This window comes from Phascolarctos cinereus, unplaced genomic scaffold (genome assembly GCF_003287225.1).
Source record: "Phascolarctos cinereus isolate Bilbo 61053 unplaced genomic scaffold, phaCin_HiC Scaffold_1;HRSCAF=81, whole genome shotgun sequence".
NCBI lineage: Eukaryota > Metazoa > Chordata > Mammalia > Diprotodontia > Phascolarctidae > Phascolarctos > Phascolarctos cinereus.
The window spans coordinates 199,737,802-199,758,768 of NW_027555514.1; the positions used below are offsets into that span (position 1 = coordinate 199,737,802).

The window sequence follows — 20,967 nt, forward strand, 5'->3', positions numbered from 1 at the left end:
TTCATAAGTGAAGGCTCAGCGGATTTAGGCCAGTTCAACTCCTGCGTCTAAGTTCCCTGAAATCTTCAGCCTCTATGTCCCTTTTATTGCTCAACTGTCCCTTTGTTCTTTCCTTTACTCTATAGGCCTGCCTTTTTCTTTTGTTTTAAAACACCAGCTTATCAGCATTAGATAATTGATGTCATTGCTTACTCTTAATAATTATACTTTTTTATACCTTGTGATTTTGTTTGGGGTGTTCAAAAGTGAAACAGTCGGCTTGTCTCTTTTTCTATTTTTTTAATGTGAGTAGGAATGCTTCAGTTATCTCTTTTTTTAAATTATTAGACACAGATTTTCAGGATATGTCATTTTGGTTGCAGCTTGAACACCACTGCCCTGTGAAATATATTTTTCCATTGTATTTTCTGAGTTCTAGTAACAATAGAATAATCCTGTTACTCAAATTGCCTTTCTTTCATAATTGACCTTTCTCCTGTTATTTGCAAAGTTTACTGTTTGTTATCAAAATTATCATATTTAGCCACTATGCTGAGACTGAAGTGCAGGATTCCTCCAGACCCCCACCAAATCTGTGTATTCACCTTGTTTTCTTTAGTTAAAGGTTCTGAATAATTTTTTTTTTTGCATAATTTCTTGTATTATGACACTTTACTTAAAAAAAAAGTCATGCGTTCTGGGTGACAGTTTATCTCTACACATCTGTCTTCAAGGTCAGTCACTTTTGTTTGCATAGAACTGATGTTCTCTTTTGATTTTTTTCCCTTAATATTGTTGCTTTATCTTTTGCCACCACTCCAGCGCTCCTCCTCACCCCACGACCGCCACCCAGAACTATGACCCAGATCCAAGCATTGGCAAAGCAAGAGAATCCTGCCTCAGCACCAACAAAGAGATCCCTGCAATCCTCCTCTGATCAGCCACTCGATTTCCCCTCAGTCTGTGAACCAGAAGCTCTGAAAGCAGCCACCACCCCAGGGATGCAATCAGGACTGGGGCTGGGACCCCGAGCTTCTTTCTCTCTGCAGTCACAGACTTTTCCTACTGACCTTCTAAGATATCTTTGGCTTCGTGGGTTGAGAAGTCTGGAAACTGCCACAAGTGCCCATGATTCAGTCCTCTGAGGCCTGCTCCAGGTTCGCTGAAGCCTGTTTTGCCTGGGTGCCCACACTGAACTGAGCTCCTCTCCCTGCCTAGTGCGATATAACTTTTTGATCAACCATCCAGGTTGTCTTGGGCTGGAAATTTGTTTCACTCTGTCTTTTTGTGGGTTCTGCTGCTTTAGAATTTGTTTAGAGCCATTTTTTGCATTTGGCCAATTTTTCTTTTTAGGGCATTTTTCTCCTCATTGGCGTTTTGGACCTCTTTTGCCATTTGGGTTAGGCTGTTTTTTAAGGTGTTATTTTCTTCAGTATTTTTTTGGGTCTCCTTTAGCAAGTTGTTGACTTGTTTTTCATGATTTTCTTGCATCACTCTCATTTCTCTTCCCAGTTTTTCCTCTACTTCCCTTACTTGCTTCTCAAAATCCCTTTTGAGCTCTTCTAAGGCCTGGGACTGATTCATATTTTTCTTGGAGGCTTTAGATGTAGGAGCTTTGACTTTGTTGTTTTCTTCTGGTTGTATGTTTTGGTCTTCTTTGTCACCAAAGTAAGATAATATAGTCTGACTCTTTTTGTGCTGCTTGCTTATGATCCCAGACAATTACTTGAGTTATAATCTCTTTATTAAAGTAGGGGTCTCCTTCCAGTGTGGAGAATGTACTGTCCCAAGCTTCAAAGGTTTGTACAGCTGTTTTCAGAGATACTTGTAGGGACCTGTAAATTTTCAGTTCTTCCAAGGTGGTATGATAAGGGGCAAGGTGTTTACTCCTTTCCTGGAGTGTAACTGTGAGGAGGGGTTCCTCTCCACAGCCACTACAAGCTCACCCCACAACCGCAGCCCAGAACTGTGACCCAGATCCAAACACGGGCAAAGCAAGAGATTGCTGCCTCAGCACTGGCAAAGAGATCCCTGCAGTCCCTCTCTGATCAGCCACTGGATTCCCCCTCAGTCTGTGGGCCAGAAGCTCAGGAAGCAGCTGCCCATGTCAGGGCCATGCTTTTGGGGAATGGAGCTGAAACCCCACCTTCCTGTCTCAGCACCGCAGAAACAGACTTTTCCCACTGACCTTCTAAGTTGTCTTTGGCATAAGTGGATTGAGGAGTCTGGAAACCTCCACAGCTGCCCACGATTCAGTCCTCTGAGGCCTGCTCCAGGTTCGCTGTAGCCTGCGCGCCCATGCTGAACTGTGCTCTGCTCCCAGCCCTGCGAGATACACCTTTCTAATCAATCATCCAGGTTGTCTTGGGCTGGAAATTTGTTTCACTCTGTCTTTTTATGGGTTAAGCTGCCCTTAGAATTTGTTTAGAGCCATTTTTTATGAGTATTTGGAGGGGTTTGGGGGAGAGCTCAAGCGAGTCACTGCTTTTACTCTGCCATCTTGGCTCTGCCCTGCCATATGTCAGTTTCAAAACACCTTTGTGTTTCTTGCTTGTTTCTGTGTCTCTTTAATCATGTATATTTGAGTAAGGTCATTTGGTAGGTTAGTAACAGCAGTATAATTTTAAACAAATTTTCAATAATAACTATTTGAAAAAAGTCCTCCATATGAAGATTTTTTGGCTTAGGCTACGTCAGGAAAGCCTTTATTTTCACTAGGTTGATGCTCATGTCCTTTTGTGATACAATGATGGAGTCTCTATAAAACTAGTATTTGCCAATTGAAAGTTTCAAGTCATTTTCCTCTAGCTGTTACAACACTTTTGAAGATATCATGAAGGATACCAAAACTTGCAGGTGATTCATGTCACTAACTACTTTTTTTCCAGTGGTGGCAGGTGTCAAGTGCCCCTGGGATGCCTTGGGGCATAAGTTCAAACTGATAAAATCCAGATGGACAGATGAAGGTCTTTTCTTTATCTTCCTCTGTTATTTGTGCTTAACCTTAACTTCACAAATCCAGTACAGAAAACCATAGCCTAATAGAAAATCCAAGATATTTTGAGCACTTAGCATAGTAGATTGATCTACTTTGGTTCTCTTGTTAAAAGTCTGGTAGTCTACACATCTTTCCATTCTTTGGTAATACCACCATGGATTCCATTGGACTTCTTGATGATTCCATTCACCAGCAGGTTCTTAAGATATTTTCTGAGTCCATCATCCACAGACAAATGGATATTTCTAGATCAATCATGAAATGGTCTTGAATTGGTAAGCTGGATTTTGTGAGTTATTCCCTTGCACATCCTACACATGCAAGGAGAATACATTTGTCTTCTTTGCTGAGTTTCTGCCTCAGCTGCTCCTTCCATTCTTCTTGCCCTGGAGAATCCCTTAAGTCCACTTCAGGAATTGAGGAGTGAGGTGATTACTGTCACCACTTCACCCTATCCTCTGGTACATCTCCTTGCAAGCTCCATGGATGGCCAAAATGTGCAGATATTGAGTCTCAGCTTGTTGTTTGCAGTATTTTTGAACAGACTAGAACTGGTTCCAAGTGATGCTGATACTTCACCAATACCTGTACAAACCAGGGGCCAGAATGTCACTTTATTTTGACACCAGCAATATCTTCAGGAAATTCCCAAGCTATTCCAGTGTACCCCAAGTATGGGTAGTTTTTGTTACTCGGTCCTCCAAGGCTAAAACCTAAAAAATGGCTGTACATTTTCTACAAATGTCTCTCCAAATGACTGGAACATAATAATCACTCATGTTCCACTGTCCACGACAGCAGTGTACTCCACATTCTCAATTATTATGGACACCTCTTTGTGAGGTCCTATAAGACCAGGTGGAAAAGAGCCAGTAGCATTGAGTATGAGATCACTGTGTTTGATGGAGCTGGGATGACCTCCTTCCCTGGTCCAACTTCCTTTCCCCTGAAACTGGTCCTATGGTCCTGGGCCTCTGAAGTTCCAAGGTTGCATTCTCTTTTCTAATACATTTAGCCTTATGTGGCCATTTTCTCCACAATTGTAATGGATGTCAATTCTACTTCCCTGATCTTCCCCAGATTACAATGTATGCATATCAGTCATTTTACTGGTGTTCTCCAATCCAGGAGAAGTCCAGGACTTTTCCAAGAGGATTACTGTAGGCATGGTCCAAGCTAGTACCCTCTTAGTTCAGGTTCAATTATGGGATGAAATGAGGTACTCTCATGTCATTGAATATTTAACAAAGAAGGTTTACTTTGCCTTAACACAGAAAGAATATGCAATAAAGATACAGTGGCATTTAGTTTTTCTGGACAGTTCCACTCTTGTCTCCAAACTCCCGTGGTTTTAGGCACCAACCAAGTCTGAGTGACCTAGACTATCTGTGGCTAGGACTTTTTATGCCTCTCAGCCAGGAAACTATGTCTGAAAGGCTGGGGCCAATCAAGTTGTGTGTGAGAAGAAAACTGTGTAAAGGAAACTGGGAGTGAAGGAAGTTGTGTCAGCAAAACATTGGTCATATCCCAGAGACCAATGCTGTACCTAGGATTTTCCTTGGAAGCATTCTTGTGAGCTTCTGTTTCCATTTCTGTAACTGTTCCACCTCATATCTTTAGTCCATGCTTTGACATGAATTCCTGGACCATTTATATTTTAGGCTTCCCAGTGGGTATTCTTCTGGACATTCCTGGGCCTATTTTCCATGTCACAGTGTCTAGCAACTCTTCAGACTTAGGTAGATCTCAGCTATCCAACTGTACTCGAAGGAATTCATTATATTTGAGGTCTGCACGTACTTATTCTAAGCTGACCTCATTCTCCATCTCAGCCATTACTGTCCTTAGGTCTACTAATCTCAATAATTTTGCATCCACTCAGAGCATAACATCTTATGGTATCTCATTTCTACATCTATAGATGTGACAAATGTGGGATATAATGACTTGATGTTTCACCAGCCCTAGATTGTTTTCCAACTTTTTGTAAGCAATTTTGCCGTATCACATCTGGATTCCTGGACATCAGGCCTCCCAAAAGTAGAAAAACATTGGAGGCAAAGGGGATGGCAGAAGTTGAAACAGGGAGGAGGAGGCTACTCCTCCAAATGAGAAGCAAATGCTTCCCTGGGTGTTCCACCAATTTAAAACAAACAAACATTTCTACTGAGATTCTCTGTCAGCTAATCCCTCTTTACTATGTTAGAGGTTCTTCAACTATGCAGTACCACTGACATCCATGTAAGCTGGTTTTCCCATGTTTGTTCCCTGGGGCATGAGTTTCTCCTGAGAAAATTCCTAAGTTAAGCCAGCAAAATTTTCTTGCTATGATATACCTCATCCTACGCTCACCAGCTGGAGGAGTGTTTATGCTCCAACCAGGGGGCCTTTCCTTTATTAATTAATTATTATTTATTTATTTTTTGGCTTTCTGCAGAGGTTTCACTGTATGACTCAGAGAAAATGGGTATGCACAACAACATTCTCAGTGAGATCTGTCTTCTAGTATCCTAATGTACTTGGCATTGAGTTGTTCCCCCAATGCCATGTTGATAGTCTCAGGGTACATATACTGTCTTGGAGCTCTAGTAATAAGAAAAGGCAGACTCTTTGCCCCATAGAATATGGCCTCACCATCACTAACACATTTGTTGTCTGTTACAGCTGACCAAGGTTTTTTCTTAGCATCTTGAAATAGTTATGGACCCAAATGTATTTTCAAGTCTGATTATCAAGTGCTGTGCTGTGTTGCCCTCTTTGCTCAGAGTCATTATTTATTCAAGGTCTCTTCTACCTCACAAGGAGGGGGCAGTTTACACACCAATATTCATGAACTGTTCCCAGTCTGAATTTCTTCTGGTAATTTGTTATGTTCACATGACTCTGACAATTCTTATAGCACATCCACAGCGGCTTGTCCTAACCTCCTTCCTAGATAGACCATCCTAATGTACTCTACCTTGCTTATATTGCCTGTCCTTCAAAACTTTCCTAACACCCTCATTCCCTGTATCCAGTATCCCAGTATTCCAAGTATCATTAAACCCTTTATGTATATCAATATTTGCAAGATGACAATATTTTGTCAATAATAATATTGGAGGATCACAATGTTGCTCCAAAATGCCAATGTCTAACCAATTACCAAAGAACAATATACAGCTTACTAAACAATTTAGTCAAACCTGATATAACTCAGCCGCAACAGTAACAACCATTAAACTTAGTCATGTGGAAGCAACATTCTAATTATAGAGATACTAATAAAAGCAGTCACAGAACAAGTAGCATTCTATGGTGGCACCAAATGTCAAGCATTATTATTTATAATGCTTGGATAGTGTATAAGGGTCGTATTTGCTAAGATCTGAAAAACAAATCAATTCCAAAACAAACAGGAAAAAAATTATATCCCACCTCAGAAAAAAATCCAAATAAATTTGATAACATTTGATATTTAAAATTCTGCTCAAAATTAGCCACTTAGGGTGGCTTAGGGGTTTATTCAGCTTCCAACTCGAGTGATAAAACAAATAATAATGATAGTAAAATTATAACAAAAATTAATCCAAATAAAGATGAGAAATAAACTTTGGTAATATTGCTGTAATGAGTTCTTGGACAACGTTGAAGGAAAAACAAAAATTGATTCCAGGAAGAGATTCCCACAAGATAACATCAGCTTGTGTCCATGAGGCAGATTTACAAAACAGTAATTCTGCACTTAGAGAGGTAGTTATGAAGTGGCTTGTGCTCATCCCCCTAGTTATAGAGCAAACCATCATTATGCTGTGGGTTGAGCTCCTAGCTCTGCACTAGGAAAGATCTCTCTCTCCTGTGTGGTTCCCATGTTGCTCTCATGCCAAAAACAAAGGGTCCCTGGGCAATATCAAGACAGAGTCAACCACAAGTGTTTACAAGACATAATATTAAATTTGCAAATATATTCTTTAGCAAAATACTGGAAAAAAAACCATACACCACAATTAAGCAGAAAGAAGGCCCTTCTGTTTCTCTAGTTGATTTGTCAATTTCTTTTGCTACTGAAGCAAATGCCATAATAAAAACAGAGTCACATGCTTCCCACTTTGTCCCTTTAGAAGTCATCTTTCACGGTCTTAAAGAAACTGCAGATTTGGCAGATACTGACCACTGCCACAGGATGACCCCCTCTTCTCTTTTCCTCTCTCCTCATTCTCCATAAGAGTTGCAAAAACTTCTGCTGTTCCCCATGAGGTTAATCTCAAATTATTCTTCTCTCCCCAAACCATGAAGAACTACAAATTCAAGGTGTAGAAGGAAATATGTCTTGCTGTGTGAGCCTTTGATGTTTCTTAAACTCCTTTTTTTCCACTTGGGACCCATCTTGTAATTCTGATGTGTGACACAGTTTTAATTGGCTATAGAAACTAACTAGCTGGCTGGCTGGCTCAGTCCCCCATGCTTTGCTTCCTCTGACTGTATGCTGATAAGCTACTACACTTTACCCTTGTTCCTTGGCATACGGCCGTCACTGTCAAGATGTCTGTGGTTGGGACACTGGGTCATCCCTCATCTACCAAGTAGAAGGCCTTCTTTGCTTAAATGCTGGGAGATAACTGCTCTGCCTCACCTCAAGGCTGTGGTGGGGAACCCTCCTTGGTTCATAGCTAGAGGAAATGTCACATCCTCCTACAGAGGCAGAGGAGTATTGTCCTATTCCTGTTCAGTTGGTTGGGAGAAACGCCCTATAAAACACTATAAAATCAGGAGGACTTGAGTTCAAATCCAGCCTCAGACACTTAACACTTACAAGCTGTGTGACCTTGGGCAAATCACTTAACCTCATTGCCTAGCCAAAAAACAAACAAAAAACCCACTATAAAAACCTCACACAAATCCTTAGCTAGTGGAACAATGTCCCTGTACTGCTCGACTGTCTCCCACTCTCAGCTGATGCCCAGAGATCAATTCCTCCAATTCAGAGAAATCACCTAACCCTCTGTATGAGGCTCCCTAAGGCACTGCCCCTCTCCCTTCCCCTGTCCCCATTTAGGTTTAATTGCCACTGTACCTTGCCTCAGGACCACTGCAGTCTACCCACTGATTGCCAGTGCTTATAAGTATTAACATTAATAAAACTTCTTGTGACTTTTGGAGTCACCCCTTCCTGACAAAATCCAAATGAACTACTTGGATGGGTAACAAGCCCAAGCCTGGATCACGAGTACCCTTAATCCAAGAGTCATTGGTCAAAGATACAAATAAGGTTCCTGGCAGCTACACCTCCATGAATGTAATGGAATCAGCAACTGTCTTGTCCCCTCCACCCCATCTTTACCAGTGAGAGTGAGGGCTCAGTCACTGAACCCATGCTTCAGTGATAGGGACTAGATTATAAACCATTGCTATCCTAACGAGAACCACTGCCATGATTCAAGACTCCAAAGCAAGGATTTATCTGAGGAACCTTTTCCCCTACTCCCTCTTCCCTTAGAGCCATGAGTGCTGACCAAGGCTGTGAGTAGGACCCCTGGCAGATACACCTCACCAAAGAGTAAAAGCCATAGCCTGAATCCCAAGCCTCAGCAAAAGGGAACTCCCCTTCCATTCTACCCTTCAGATTTATGAGGTGCTGACCCGGTCTTAGGAACAGGACTCTAGGGTCAGATCCTTGAGTGAATGAATAATAAATGAATGAATAATGCCCTGGCAGTACCCTCTAGCAACAAATTTGTTTGTGGCCAGAGGTTGTTTCAGAAGGAACAAACAAGCATATGTATATATGATAAATTAAAAAAAAAGTTCAGAATAGATAGAAAGGGTAGAGATTAATGAAGAGAACAAGGTAAAGGAATCCTCAGAAAAATCCTTAGAAAAAAGGTACAGAAAAAGAGAGATCTGGTTTCTGACCTTCACTCATAATTTCTTCTTTTATGAGTTTCATTGTCATTTTGAGCCATTTCTTGATGTCATTCCATGATCTTTAGGGGACACTACAGGAAACTCATTCATCACACACTATTTGCTTTCCTTCATATTTGCTAATTGTACTTGGTTTTTTCTTTAGGGTTTTGCACATTTCCCCCCCTGATCTGGAGAATCCTTTTTTGCTAGTTTGTTTCATTGAAGTTTTTTTTTTCTTTAGATATCTTTTGTCTTGTAGTCTTCTTTTATCTACCATTCATTCTGATGCCTCCCTCTTCACTGGTGTCATCAAATATCAGAGGTGTTTGGACAGAATTACTACATTAGAACTGTGCCATGAATAATCCTGCAATTTATTTTATGCTCACTGCCATGGCCACGTGAGGCAAGGGGAGGATACTCACTAAGTTAGTGCTCTAAGTATTGAAGTTCTTCAGTGTCAATTCATAAGACTTTTTTTTTAACCTTACACTGTTCTGTCTTCTTTCCTTGAGGCTTTAGCTTTAATTACTCCCCATATGGTATTTAAGTCCTTTGTTTGGAGGTTGAAGGATTGGAGAGATATGCAGGGAGCTATTAATCCACCATCTTGCTAGTACAGGAGAAGTACTGTATGGGGGGAGGGGAAAGGATACAATGGTAAATACAGGACATGTAAAGTCAAAAGATATCAATACAAATGTATTTTTTTTAAATAACCATATTATGGCTGGAGTACAGCATAGGATACCAGAGGTAAGACCTGAAATGAGGACAAAGGAAACAGAAGATTAGACAACACTGAAGTTGATAAAGAGATTAAGTGCCCCAGGTGAATGCTAGGTAGGAATGAAGAGAAATAAGATGGCACTGTAGATAGAGGCTCTGGGCCTGGGATGATAAAGACCTGACTTCACATCTGACCTCAGATACCAGCTGTGTGATCCTGGGCAAGTCACTTAACCCTGTTTGCCTCAGTTTCCTTATCTGTAAAAAATGATCTGGAGAAGGAAATGGCAAACCACCTCACTATCTCTGCCAAGAAAACCCCAAATAGCTAGACACAACTGACACAACAACAAAAAAACTAATTGAAAGGTGTTATTAATTGAATATACTATCCTTCCTAGAAGGATGGAATTTTAAAGACAGAAGTTTCAGGAATACAATGGTTAACATACATACATACACACATATATACATATATAAATACACAAACATATAATATATGCAGATATATCTGCACATATATATGTATATGTGATTATATTGTCTCTCCTGATAGAATGTGAGTTCTGTGAGGATAGAGACTATTTTGTGTCTTCATATGCCCAGTGTCTAATGTAGGTACTTAATAAATGCTTGTGATAACCTTTTTTTTTAAAAAAGTGCCTTACTTCCACCATCATCTCGTTCTCCAGTCATCCAGAAATAATATGGTTATTTTTATTTTTTAAGGTTTTATTGCTACCTTTTGATTTTATATCCCCTATATTTCCCAATGTTTACCTTCTTCTCCCCCCTTACAATGCTTCTCGTATCACCAGCAAGATGGTGAATTTGTAGCTTTCTGCAAACCTCTTAGAGTGTCTGGCACATTATAGACACTTAATAAATACTAGCTGACTGACTGACTCTTCAATTCTACAATCTCCAAATGAGTGAATGAATCTCTTCCTTTTTTTCCCACTGTCCTCTCTTCCATTCTGTAACAAAGAACACAAATGCAAAGTGCTAAAAGTAGGAAAAAAATCTAATATCTGTACTGGGTAATAAATTATGTTTATTCTTTATTGTAAAATTAATACATCCTAAATCCTGTCTGTTTTGTGTGGTAATGCTGCAGCATTTCATTATTATTTGTTAGGGTAGGGGTCTTCGCCATTACAGAAGAACAGAGTACCCAGATTTCTTGATTGAATTAATCAGAGGTGTGAACAAGGCCGGATGCTCCAGTGAATCAATTAATCACAGGTATAAACTAATGAGATTATTTGAAGATCAGGTTATGCCCTGTGGGATTTTTATTTTATTTTTTTAAAGTAGCAAACTAGTTTGGAATCTACCATTCTACTGGCCAGAAATGCTGGCAGACAGCTTCATCCAAACATCTGAAAAGGAATCCTTTGGGTTGGGTTAGAAGGGAAGAAGAGTCTTTGTCTCCTCTTCCAACCAAAGGAAAACCTTTCAAATTCAAAAAGTCTAGCAGCTAGGTGGCCTAGTGGATAGAATGCTAGGCCTGGAGTCAGGAAAACTCATCTTTCTGAGTTCAAATCTGGTCTCAGACACTTACTAGCTGTTTGACCCTGGGCAAGTCATTTAACCCTGTTTGCCTCAGTTTCTTCATCTGTAAAATGAATTGGAGAAGGAAATGTCAAACCACTCTAGTATCTCTACCAAGAAAACTCCAATTGGGGTCATGAAGACACAATCAAACAACAAAAAGAAAATCTGTAAGAGTTAAATTACAGCTTCATTTTCATGCCAGATGAGAATGGAAACACAGGCAAAAACAACAGCTGGCATATCAAGAGAGCCAGCGGCGGTAGGGAATGCATAGTCAGCCTCTGAGAAAAGATTTTTGGGCATCCTTGAAAGCAAAGTGCTTCAGTGCTAATCTGTGTAAACCCTGAGAATAGTTGTGACGAAAAGACTATAGCTATACTCATACCAGATTAAACAGATCTTTTTAACATAAAGGGAGATTAACTACACTTGCCTTCTCCTTCATTCTCCCCAGAAAGAGCTGAAAGCCGCATATTCTTGGATATCCTTACAGGGGTTAGGCTACAATGAAACAAAATACAACTTATTTCTGACTGCTTCCCTCCGTCCCTTTTCTGTACATTCCCATTATTCATCCCTCTCTGCCCCCAATATTTTTTTTCTTCCACCAAGTATAAAATTTTTCCATAGAATGTGTCCAATCTTGCCCTCTCTCCTTATTTAGTTTAGAAGTTTAGGATGGAAAGTGAAAGCAAAAGGAAGAGCTAGTTCCTCTTCTGGTTCCCTCCCACCATAGGAATGTGAGCAGGATAGATTCTTTCTAAACCACACATTTTTCTTCCCATTGGTTCGGTCCCACTCCCCCAGTTTTGGAAGCTGGAACTTCCTTGAGGCACCTGTGTCTTAAGCCCTATGAATGTGATTCACCAATGACTCCATTAGTAATCTAAGAGTTGCAGTCTTAAGTCAAACAGTTCATGTATTTCTGCTGTTTCAGAGCTCCTAAAAGTTATCAATAAAAGTAAAAACCATAAAATTCTCTCACATTGTGCTTATAGGGAATCTTTAGCATTCTAGTTAGAAGTCAAAACTACTGACTCCAATACCAAACTAGTCACTGGTGTCTTCCACTGCACCGCCGCGCCAGCCCCCCCCCCCCGCCCGCGCAATTATTTAACACATATGAATCACAGTGAAATTATGGTGATCAAAGTTTATAGGAGACAAAATTAGAAGATAGAAGCAGCTTGAAGAAATAAAGAAAATCAAGTAGAAAGTACTTGCCTGTTACAGGTACCTAGAAGACAGAATGGAAAATTAAATGTCTTGCAGCTCTCAAAAAGGTTGATCTTAGCCAGCACTCTCAGTCTATTCTGGCCATGCCTCCTACCCTCCCTCCCCCGCCCCCTTCTCCAGTTGTTTTCTCAAGACCGGAGACCAGCCTTCCATGACTCTTGTTCTAGCACCTTGAATTGCTAAACGCCTACAGAGGCCCCTCTGAGCTCATCATCTTGCAACAATCATCACGTTGGTTCCTTCTGCCAATTAAACTCTGTGGAGAAGCTCTTACAGCCGTCTCTACCAATTGAAACTGGAATCTATATTCTCATGCCTAGTTCCAGTTCATCTTCTACAATTGTCTCCCCTCCTTCCTACCTCCTCCAGTCGGGGGGATTAATCTTCCAATCCCAGAGGCTTCATTCTGACCCAAGGACCCATTCTGACTTCAGGAACTTCAACTCCTGTATTTCTCTGAGTCCCTGAGGCGCATTCATAAAAGAGGAAAATGAGTTTCCAACAAGTTGCTCCAAGGCATACTAGAATCCAGCCTCCCCTACAAGCTGTCTTCCAACTATGCTGGGCACAATGCCTGACACATAGTACTAACACATAGTAGGCTCTTAATAAATATTGATTGATTACTATACTGCATATATTCCCTTCCTCAGTATCCAGTATAAAGGTCTCCTCTCCAGGAACTAGATCCCATCCTTTCCCAACAAGGAGGTTTTCCTTTTCTAACCCCTCCAATGCTGGTGGTCTCTCTAACTTTTCGTCAAACCATAACCTCGCTAAATCTGAACCACGCTTTTTTTTTGTTGTTGCTCATTAAAAGTGATCTTTCAGCACACAAGCTCTTGGTAGCTAATTCAACAATTAAAAACACCTGACCGAGAGATGTGACTCCCAGTCAAGAAGTTAGGAGGCTCTGAAACTGAAAGTCGAACCCATGAAACCGCCCGTAAGCTCATCCAAGAAGCCAAGAAATTGGCATAGACTACAAGAGGCTGCTACCCAGGAGTTGCCTTAGTTTTACCTGGGCCTAAAGCTGGGCACAGAGTTCTGCCCAAGTCCCAGTGTCCGGTTCTCTTGGGCTTCCGATAGCTAGCTCCCTACCTTCTGTTAGAGCCCGCGCGGTTCTAAGAGGTTAACTCGCGTCTGGCTCTTTCTCAGCAGCTGGAGTAGTGGACTAGCGGAGCAGCGCAAAGTAAATAGGTCCCTCTTCTACTCTCAAAAGCCGGACTCCAACTCTAGAGCAAAGAATTCGGGACTCCAAGTCAGAGAAGGCTGGATGCCCCTTGCAGCTTCTAGGAATCCTTACCCCGCGTTCCCCCTTTCACCTCCAATCCCCAGCCCGGCGGAGACACGTCATTTCTAGGGATGGGGCGGCCCCCACATTCCAGAAAGTCTCCCTCCACGAACTCCCCTACTGGTCTTATTGCAACCTCCTCTGCTTACCTCGCAAAATGCTGGGCGGCAGCTGCAGCAGGAGGAGGAGGAGGAGGAGCTGTAGCCACTGCAAGGGCAGGGCGATGACCCGGCAGCGCAGAAACTGGCTGCAGTTTGCCATAAGTTGAGGCTTCCCGCCTCTGCCCTCCCCACCCCTACACGCTCCGTCCACAGTGTCCGAGCGCCAGAGCGCCACCTTAGGTTAGTTAACCGCGTGCCCGCTCCAATCCACGCTCTCTTCGTCGGCAGCAGCTCTGCCTCCACTCGTAGGAGGCTGCGGTCTCCGGGGCTCCAGCTTCTCCTAGCCAGAGCGAAGGGGAAAGGACGTGACTAAAGAGACCCAGCAAAGAGAGAAAAGAGCCTGAGTGCAGTTTGCTGGTGGGCGGAGGTCCGGGGTGAGGGACGGTGACATTCACTTTCACTTTTGCTTTTGCTTTTGCTTTTGCTTTAGCTCCAGGGAGAATTGGGGAGAGGTGAGGAGGAGAAGGCAGCATCTCCATCCTCTCCCTCATACACGAAGATTCCTCATCCATCTCTCCTGACCCTGATCCCAAAACACTTCTGGGCCAGCATCCAGAGGTACTTAACCCGTCTTACTAGAGGCTGGTTTAGAAAGAAGAGTGCAGCAATTTGTCCCCAGATGCTCTGCCACTTAGCACAACTTCTAGAGATTCTCTTCCTCTTTCTCCCTGCCACTTTACCCCAAATGCCTATCCAGTCTAACGACACCATTAGGTACTATGAAAAGTGACAACTTTCAGGTGTAACAGTCCTGAGGGTTACACGTGTGAACAATTACTTTTATTCTGTCTAGAGGGGTGAAAACTGTTGAGACTATAAGATTGCTAGAAAATTGTTTTCCACGAAGTTTCTCCTGATTTCTTCCTGCCCAGCTGAAAGTGATCTCTCCTTCAAAGTTTCTTGTAGCATTCCGTCAAGGATCATACATCTAGAGATGGAAGGGACCTTATAGGCCATTTATTCCATTTCCCTTATTTTGCAGGGGAGGAAATGGAGTTCCAGAGAGATAAAGTGATTTGTCCAAGATCTTACAGGTGGTCTCAGAAACATCTTTGTTTTGCCCCATCAAATTCTTCCTTGTATAATACTTATTTGGCTATCTTATTCCAATAACATATTGTAAAGCTGGGCAGCTAAGTGACTCAGTGGATAAAGCAATGCGTTGGAATCAAGAAGACTCATCTTCACGAGTTGGAATCTGGAGTCAGAAACTTACTAGCAGTGTGATCCTGGGCAAGTCACTTAATCCTGTTTGCCTTCGTTTCTTATCTGCAAAATGAGCTGGAGAAGAAAATGGCAAACCCCTCCAGTATCTTTGCCAAGAAAATCCCTAATTGGGGTTATGAAGAGTGGAACACACTGAACAACAATTGTAAAGCTAATCAAGGGCAAGGATTATGTCATTGGTGACATCAGAAGTGTCTGGGTTTGAAGTTAAGAGAGAGTCACATTCAGATGCTATGAAAACAGAACCCCATGTTCATGGCCCACTATATGGCCATGGGCAAGTAACAACCTCTCTGTCCTTCTATAGCTTCATAATCCCCGTAGCATTTTTATCTAGTCTACCTCCATTCTGGAGTCCATATTACAAACCCATAATGGAAAAAAGACAACTTAAAAAGACTAGTCACTCTATTTCATTAACTTGATGTGTAGCTTTATACAGAAGGCATTAATGTCTCTGCCCCTCACTTTCTTCATCTGGGGAAATATTTATCTAATGTGTTTATAATTGTGAATAAATATCATGATTTATTGTGAGAATTAAATGAGTGTGAAAGAAGTTTAAAAAATAAAGTCCTATAAATGCAAGGAAGGTGTTTATTGTCTTGTTTTTATCTTTTTTGATGAAGTTCAAATAGAAATGACCAGAAGACAGCTTATTACCTTGCTAGTATTCTTTTATAGTTAATTATATATGGCCCCAGCACGGCGTGCCCTCATCAGAGAAGGTGCTGTGCTCTATGAGCAAAGCAGAATTGAAGTAGCTCGAAAGAAACAGGGAATGCTCAAGTTTAGAGAATCTACCCCAAATGTTCATCTGGATTATTTGTGCCTGGCCTGTGGTAGAGCATTCCAAGCTCAGATTGGTCTGATCAGCTACAGTCAGACACACTGTAACTTGACTCTAACATAGTGATGTCATTTTGGTCCTCTTTGAGAATGAAGGACAACCACCATATATGGCCTGCTTTTTTCTTTTTCTTTTTTTTGGTGATTGAATAGGAGTACTGGGATATAAGTTCATCTTCTATTGGACCTATTGAAAGCATCTTTGGGACAACTCCACTAGCAGATAGGATGAAAGGAATTACATGTGCCTTTTGTCATGTGTCCTCCCACAATGAGTTTAATTTTTTTCTGCTAGGTCTCTATATTTTGAAAGCTTTTAATTCCACATAGTCTGGAAATTATGAGTATTCATAGGATAATACATTTAAAGGTGGAAGCGACCTCAGACATCATTAAATCTGTGTTCTCATTTTACAGATGAAGAATTGAGGCAAATAGGGGTTAAGTGACTTGCTCAAGGTCACACAGCTAGCAAGTGTCTGAGGTCAGTTTTGAACTCAAATTTTTCAGACTCCAAGTCTGGTACTCTATCTACTGTACCACCTAGCTGTCCACTTGTAATAATAGCTACCATTCTTTAAGGTTTCCTAAGTACTTTATAAATATTTCATTTTATTCTCACAACAACCCTGAGAGGTAGGTGCTAATATTATCCTCATTTTACAGATGAGGAAACTGAGGCATACAGAGGTTAAAGTGACTTACTCAAGGTCACTTAGCTAGTGCCTGAAGCCAGAGCTGAACTCAGGTGTTCCTGACTCCAGGTATAACACTCTAGTGTTAGCTGTAACTTTACCTGCAATCAAGCAGGATGGAGGAAATGCTTATTTCAGAATACTTGTGAAAGAGTAGTCTGTAACATTAAGACCGAGACCTAAAAAAAAGGAAAATGACTTATTTGTACAGTAATATTTATAGCAACTCTTTTTGTGGTGGCAAAGAATTGGAAATTAAGGGGATGCCCATCAGTTGGGGGAATGGCTGAACACGTTGTAGTTTATGATCGTGATGGAATACTATTGACAAGCAGAAAAACCAGGAAAGACTTTTATGAACTGATGCAGAGTGAAGTGAGCAGAAGAGAACATTGTACATAGTAATAGCAATATTGTATAATGATCAACTTTGAATAACTTAGCTATTCTCAGCAATACAATGATCCAAGACAGTTCCAAAGGACTCATAATGAAAAAAGCTATCTACTTCCAGAAAAAGAACTGGAGTCTGAAAACAGATCAAAGCATATTATTTTTCATTTTCTTTGTGTGTGTGTGTGTGTGTGTGTGTTTGTGTATGTGTGTGTGTGGTGATCTTTGTTTTCTTTCACATGATTAATATATAAACATGTAATTGGAATAAAATAAAATATTATTTAAAAATTTAAAAAATAAACCTCTTCCAAATGTGCCAAAAAATTTTAAAATAGTAATCCAGAATTTCTCAAACTATGTTCACTTGCATTGACTGAATAAATTCATGAAAATTCTAGGCCTCCTAGAATAGTTTAATAGTTATTCTATGTAATAGAATAGTTTAATGTTATTACAATATTCCATTTATATCTCCATCACTTAGCAAAGTACCTAGCACTTGATAAATGCTTCCCTCTTCGTCCTTAGTTTGCCAAATCTTGCCGTTTTCCACCTCCACATCTCTCAAATATATACTCATACGATCCATCAATAAACATTTATTAAACACCTGTTTTCGTGCCAAGCTCTATATTAAGTGCTGTTCTAAAAGTCACAATAATAGTATCCCTACTTTGTCTCCTTCAACTCCAATATACCTTCCACAAGTGCCAAAGTGCCAGAGTGCCACTGCCAAAGTGATTTTCCTTTAGCACAAATCTGACCAGGTTTCTCTCCTACCCAGTAAATGCCATTGATGCTAGGATAAAACAGACTCCTCAGCTTGCCTTTTTAAAATCCTTTATAACCTGGTCCCAAGCTACTTTTTCTTCTAGTTCAGGTGTTCCAGGGTTTTTTTTTTCTGGGGTGATATTTTCTGGGTTTTCAGAGGTTGATAGGGGAGAGTGAGAATGACTACCTTTTCACTCCACCATCTTGGCTCCCGGAAGCAGAAGTCCCCAAGCTACCTTTTCAACACCAGTATACATTACACCCTTTTCCACATGCATCCATCCAAACTGGCCTTCTCTCCATTCCTCACATATAATACTCCATTTTCCATTTTTGTGCTTTTGCTTTGGCTATCCTCTATGCCTGGAATGCATTTCCCCTTCACCTTCACTTCATAGAATCCCTTATTTCCTTCAAGTTTAACTCAAGTACCACTTTACACAAAACTATTTCTGATATTCTCCAACTCCTAGTGACTTCCCTCCTTAAGAAAACCCTAGAAAGTCAATTAAAAAGTAACTGAGAGCCAGCTAGGTGGCACAGTGGATGGAGCACTGGCCCTGAAGTCAGGAGGACCTGAGTTCAAATCTGTCCTCTGACCAAACACTTGACACACTTACTAGCTGTGTGACCCTTGGCAAATCACTTAACCTCAATTCCCTTAAGAAAAAATTCTTGGATGGATTCTACCTACTTGTGTACCTATTGTTTCCCTGCTAGAATGTAAGCTCCTTGAGGGCAGAGATTATTTCTTTTTTTTGCCTTTGTGTCCCTAGTGTCTAGATATTTAATAAACAAGTGTGATGGGTTGTTGCATACCTTTATACATAGTTATGTTCATAATTGAGGTCTCCTTAGGATCAAAGGATTGTTGTGTATTAGAAGTTTATTCCCCCTTCCTTATTCCCCCTTCTGAGTTAGCATTAATATGTAAAAACCAAGGGAAAAACCTATAAGCAATGGGCCTTTGATCCTGACTTGACCAAAAAAAGAAAAATCTAAGGTCATCTTCCTGGCAATGGCCAGCCAATTTAGAGGCCAAACTCCTTGGAGAGTTTAATGGCTACTATACTATATATATCTATGTAGTTTTAATTGAATCTTGCTTTCTTTTGCTTCCACCTCCAAAATCAGCCCCTCCACTTGTCTCTCCTTTCATAATTCCAAAAGTAATTGTCCAATTGGGCCCAAATGGCTCTAAGGACCCTAACATCATAGCTATGATCCTTCACATTCACCTTGATAACCAGCCTTGGGTGGATGAGAGACATTTCAGTCCTATGATTCTAACCCACCTCAATCAATTATCATGTTTAAAGATCCCAAAGCATAGATCTGGAAGCAGAACTAACAGTACACATCTTACTCCCTACTGATCTCGGTAGGGGTTCCTGTCTTCTTCTAATAGGAGAGAGTGAGAGTGTATATCTGGGAGCTCCTCGGAGGGGTAGGGAACCTGTGGCCTTGAGGCCACAAATGGCCCGCTAGGACCTCAAGTGTGGCCCTCTGACTGAATTCAAACTTCATAGAGCAAATCCCACCCCAGCCTAGACCCTGTTCTTGAAGAGGGCAACCAAGGAATTCATTTCATTATTTCCTACCCAAATGATCTACTGAATTTCATAGTTTCCAAAAACTATCATTCTGCAAAATAAAGTCAACTCCAAAATTCACACCTCCTTAGATAATCCCACCTCCCTACCCAGGCTGGAGGATTTCATCATTCCATTCCCCTCACCCCAGCTTTCCCAGCACCTTCAGCTTCTTTTTATGTATTATTTTCCCTCATTAAATTGTGAGCTCCTTGAGGACAGAGATTGTCTTATTCTTTGCTTTGTATCCTGAGGACTTAATACAATGCCTGGTACATGGTAAATGCTTAGTAAACTTTTATTGACTATTGACTCTCAAAAAGGGTGGATCATGTCTAATATATGTAGCACTGGAGTTATAAATACTGTTATGAATAAAAGAGATAAAAGCAGAAATAATTCTGGAGTTCACCAGTTGATGATATATTTGATCTTGGATTTCTGGGAATGGTGATTTGTATGGTTTCTGGGAGAGAGGAGTCAGAAACTGAATAATCAGTCATTCTTCCTGTAAATTACTGCATAGGAGGGGAATCCAAGGAGAGTCAAGTAGGACACTCAATTTTTGGATGATAGCTCCCTTACTCCTTCCTTTGAAACACAATGATCAGATGATAGTAATTGGACATTCAGGAGCAAAATTTACTTTTTCCCCCTCTTACCTTCCAAGCTGAGACTTTATGAACATACTTTTTTTTTTAATATATTAGCAAAATAATAACTTTTGTACTATCTACCTCATAGCTTTTTTTGTTTTTAACTTTAACTTTATTTTTTTTCTATTGAACAATTAATTACTCCTTCTCCCTGTCCCTCAACTTAACAACAACAACAAAAATTTCACAGCAAATATGCAAAGTCAAGCAAAACACATTTCCACATTGGTTATGTTCAAAATGTATATCTCATTCTGCATTTTAAGTCTAGCATCTCTCTGTCAGAAGGTGAATGGCATGTTTCACCTTTGGCCTTCTGGAATCATGGTTTGTGATTGCATTGATCAGAGCTCTAAAGTTGTTTTGATTTATAATGTTGTACAAATTGTTTCCTTAGTTCTGCTCACTTCATTCTGCATCAGTTCATACAGGTCTTCCCAATTTCCTTTGTAAATGTCAATTCTGTAATTTTTATGGTCCAATAATAATCTATCGCTTTTGTATCCCATAATATATTTAGACATTTCCTAATGGATGGGCACCCCATTAATATTCAATTGTTTGTTCCTACAAAAAGAGCAGATAGAATTACTTTTGTACACATAAGTTATTTTCCTCTTTCTTTGAGAGTATAGATTTAGTAGTGGCAATACTGGGTGAATTTTTGGGCATTGTTCTAAATTGCTTTCCAAAATAGCCAGACCAATTCACAGCTCTATCACAATAGGGCATTAGTGTGCTTGCTTTTCCACAACCCTTCCAACATTCGTCATTTGTTACTTTTGTCATCTTTGCTAGTATGATGGGTGTAAGGTGAAACTTCAGAGTTGTTTTAATTTCCATTTCTCTAATTATTAATTTTGAACATTTTCCCACGTGATTGTTGATACTTTCATTTCCCCCCCCTTTGAAACCTGACTGTTACATCTTTGACCATTTAT

General features: G+C 40.5%; 1 protein-coding gene and 2 long non-coding RNA genes across 8 annotated transcripts in view; 2 read left to right on the forward strand and 1 right to left on the reverse strand.

The window, feature by feature from the left end:
* The window catches only part of LOC144457813 (uncharacterized), a 52,224-nt gene extending 47,940 nt beyond the window's left edge, over positions 1-4,284 (forward strand). For all 3 annotated transcript variants that reach the window (XR_013487330.1, XR_013487329.1, XR_013487328.1), the window contains one exon: positions 802-4,284. This is a non-coding gene — a long non-coding RNA (uncharacterized LOC144457813). The remainder of the gene's footprint in view (positions 1-801) is intronic.
* The window catches only part of IL15RA (interleukin 15 receptor subunit alpha), a 49,820-nt gene extending 35,653 nt beyond the window's left edge, over positions 1-14,167 (reverse strand). For 2 of the 4 annotated variants that reach the window (XR_013487326.1, XR_013487327.1), the window contains exon 1: positions 13,829-14,157. Coding sequence is in view for 2 of the 4 variants with exons in the window: in XM_078156414.1 (XP_078012540.1) it covers positions 13,829-13,940 (112 nt within the window). In the remaining 2 variants the exon portion in view is untranslated. Of the gene's footprint in view, positions 1-13,828 lie in introns of all 4 variants that reach the window. The other 2 variants (XM_078156414.1, XM_078156409.1) reach the window with 2 other exon arrangements.
* LOC144457814 (uncharacterized) lies at positions 14,128-15,655 on the forward strand. The gene is made up of 2 exons (XR_013487332.1): positions 14,128-14,214; positions 14,823-15,655. It is a non-coding gene; the product is annotated as an uncharacterized LOC144457814 (long non-coding RNA).
* The last annotated feature ends 5,312 nt before the right edge of the window (positions 15,656-20,967 follow it).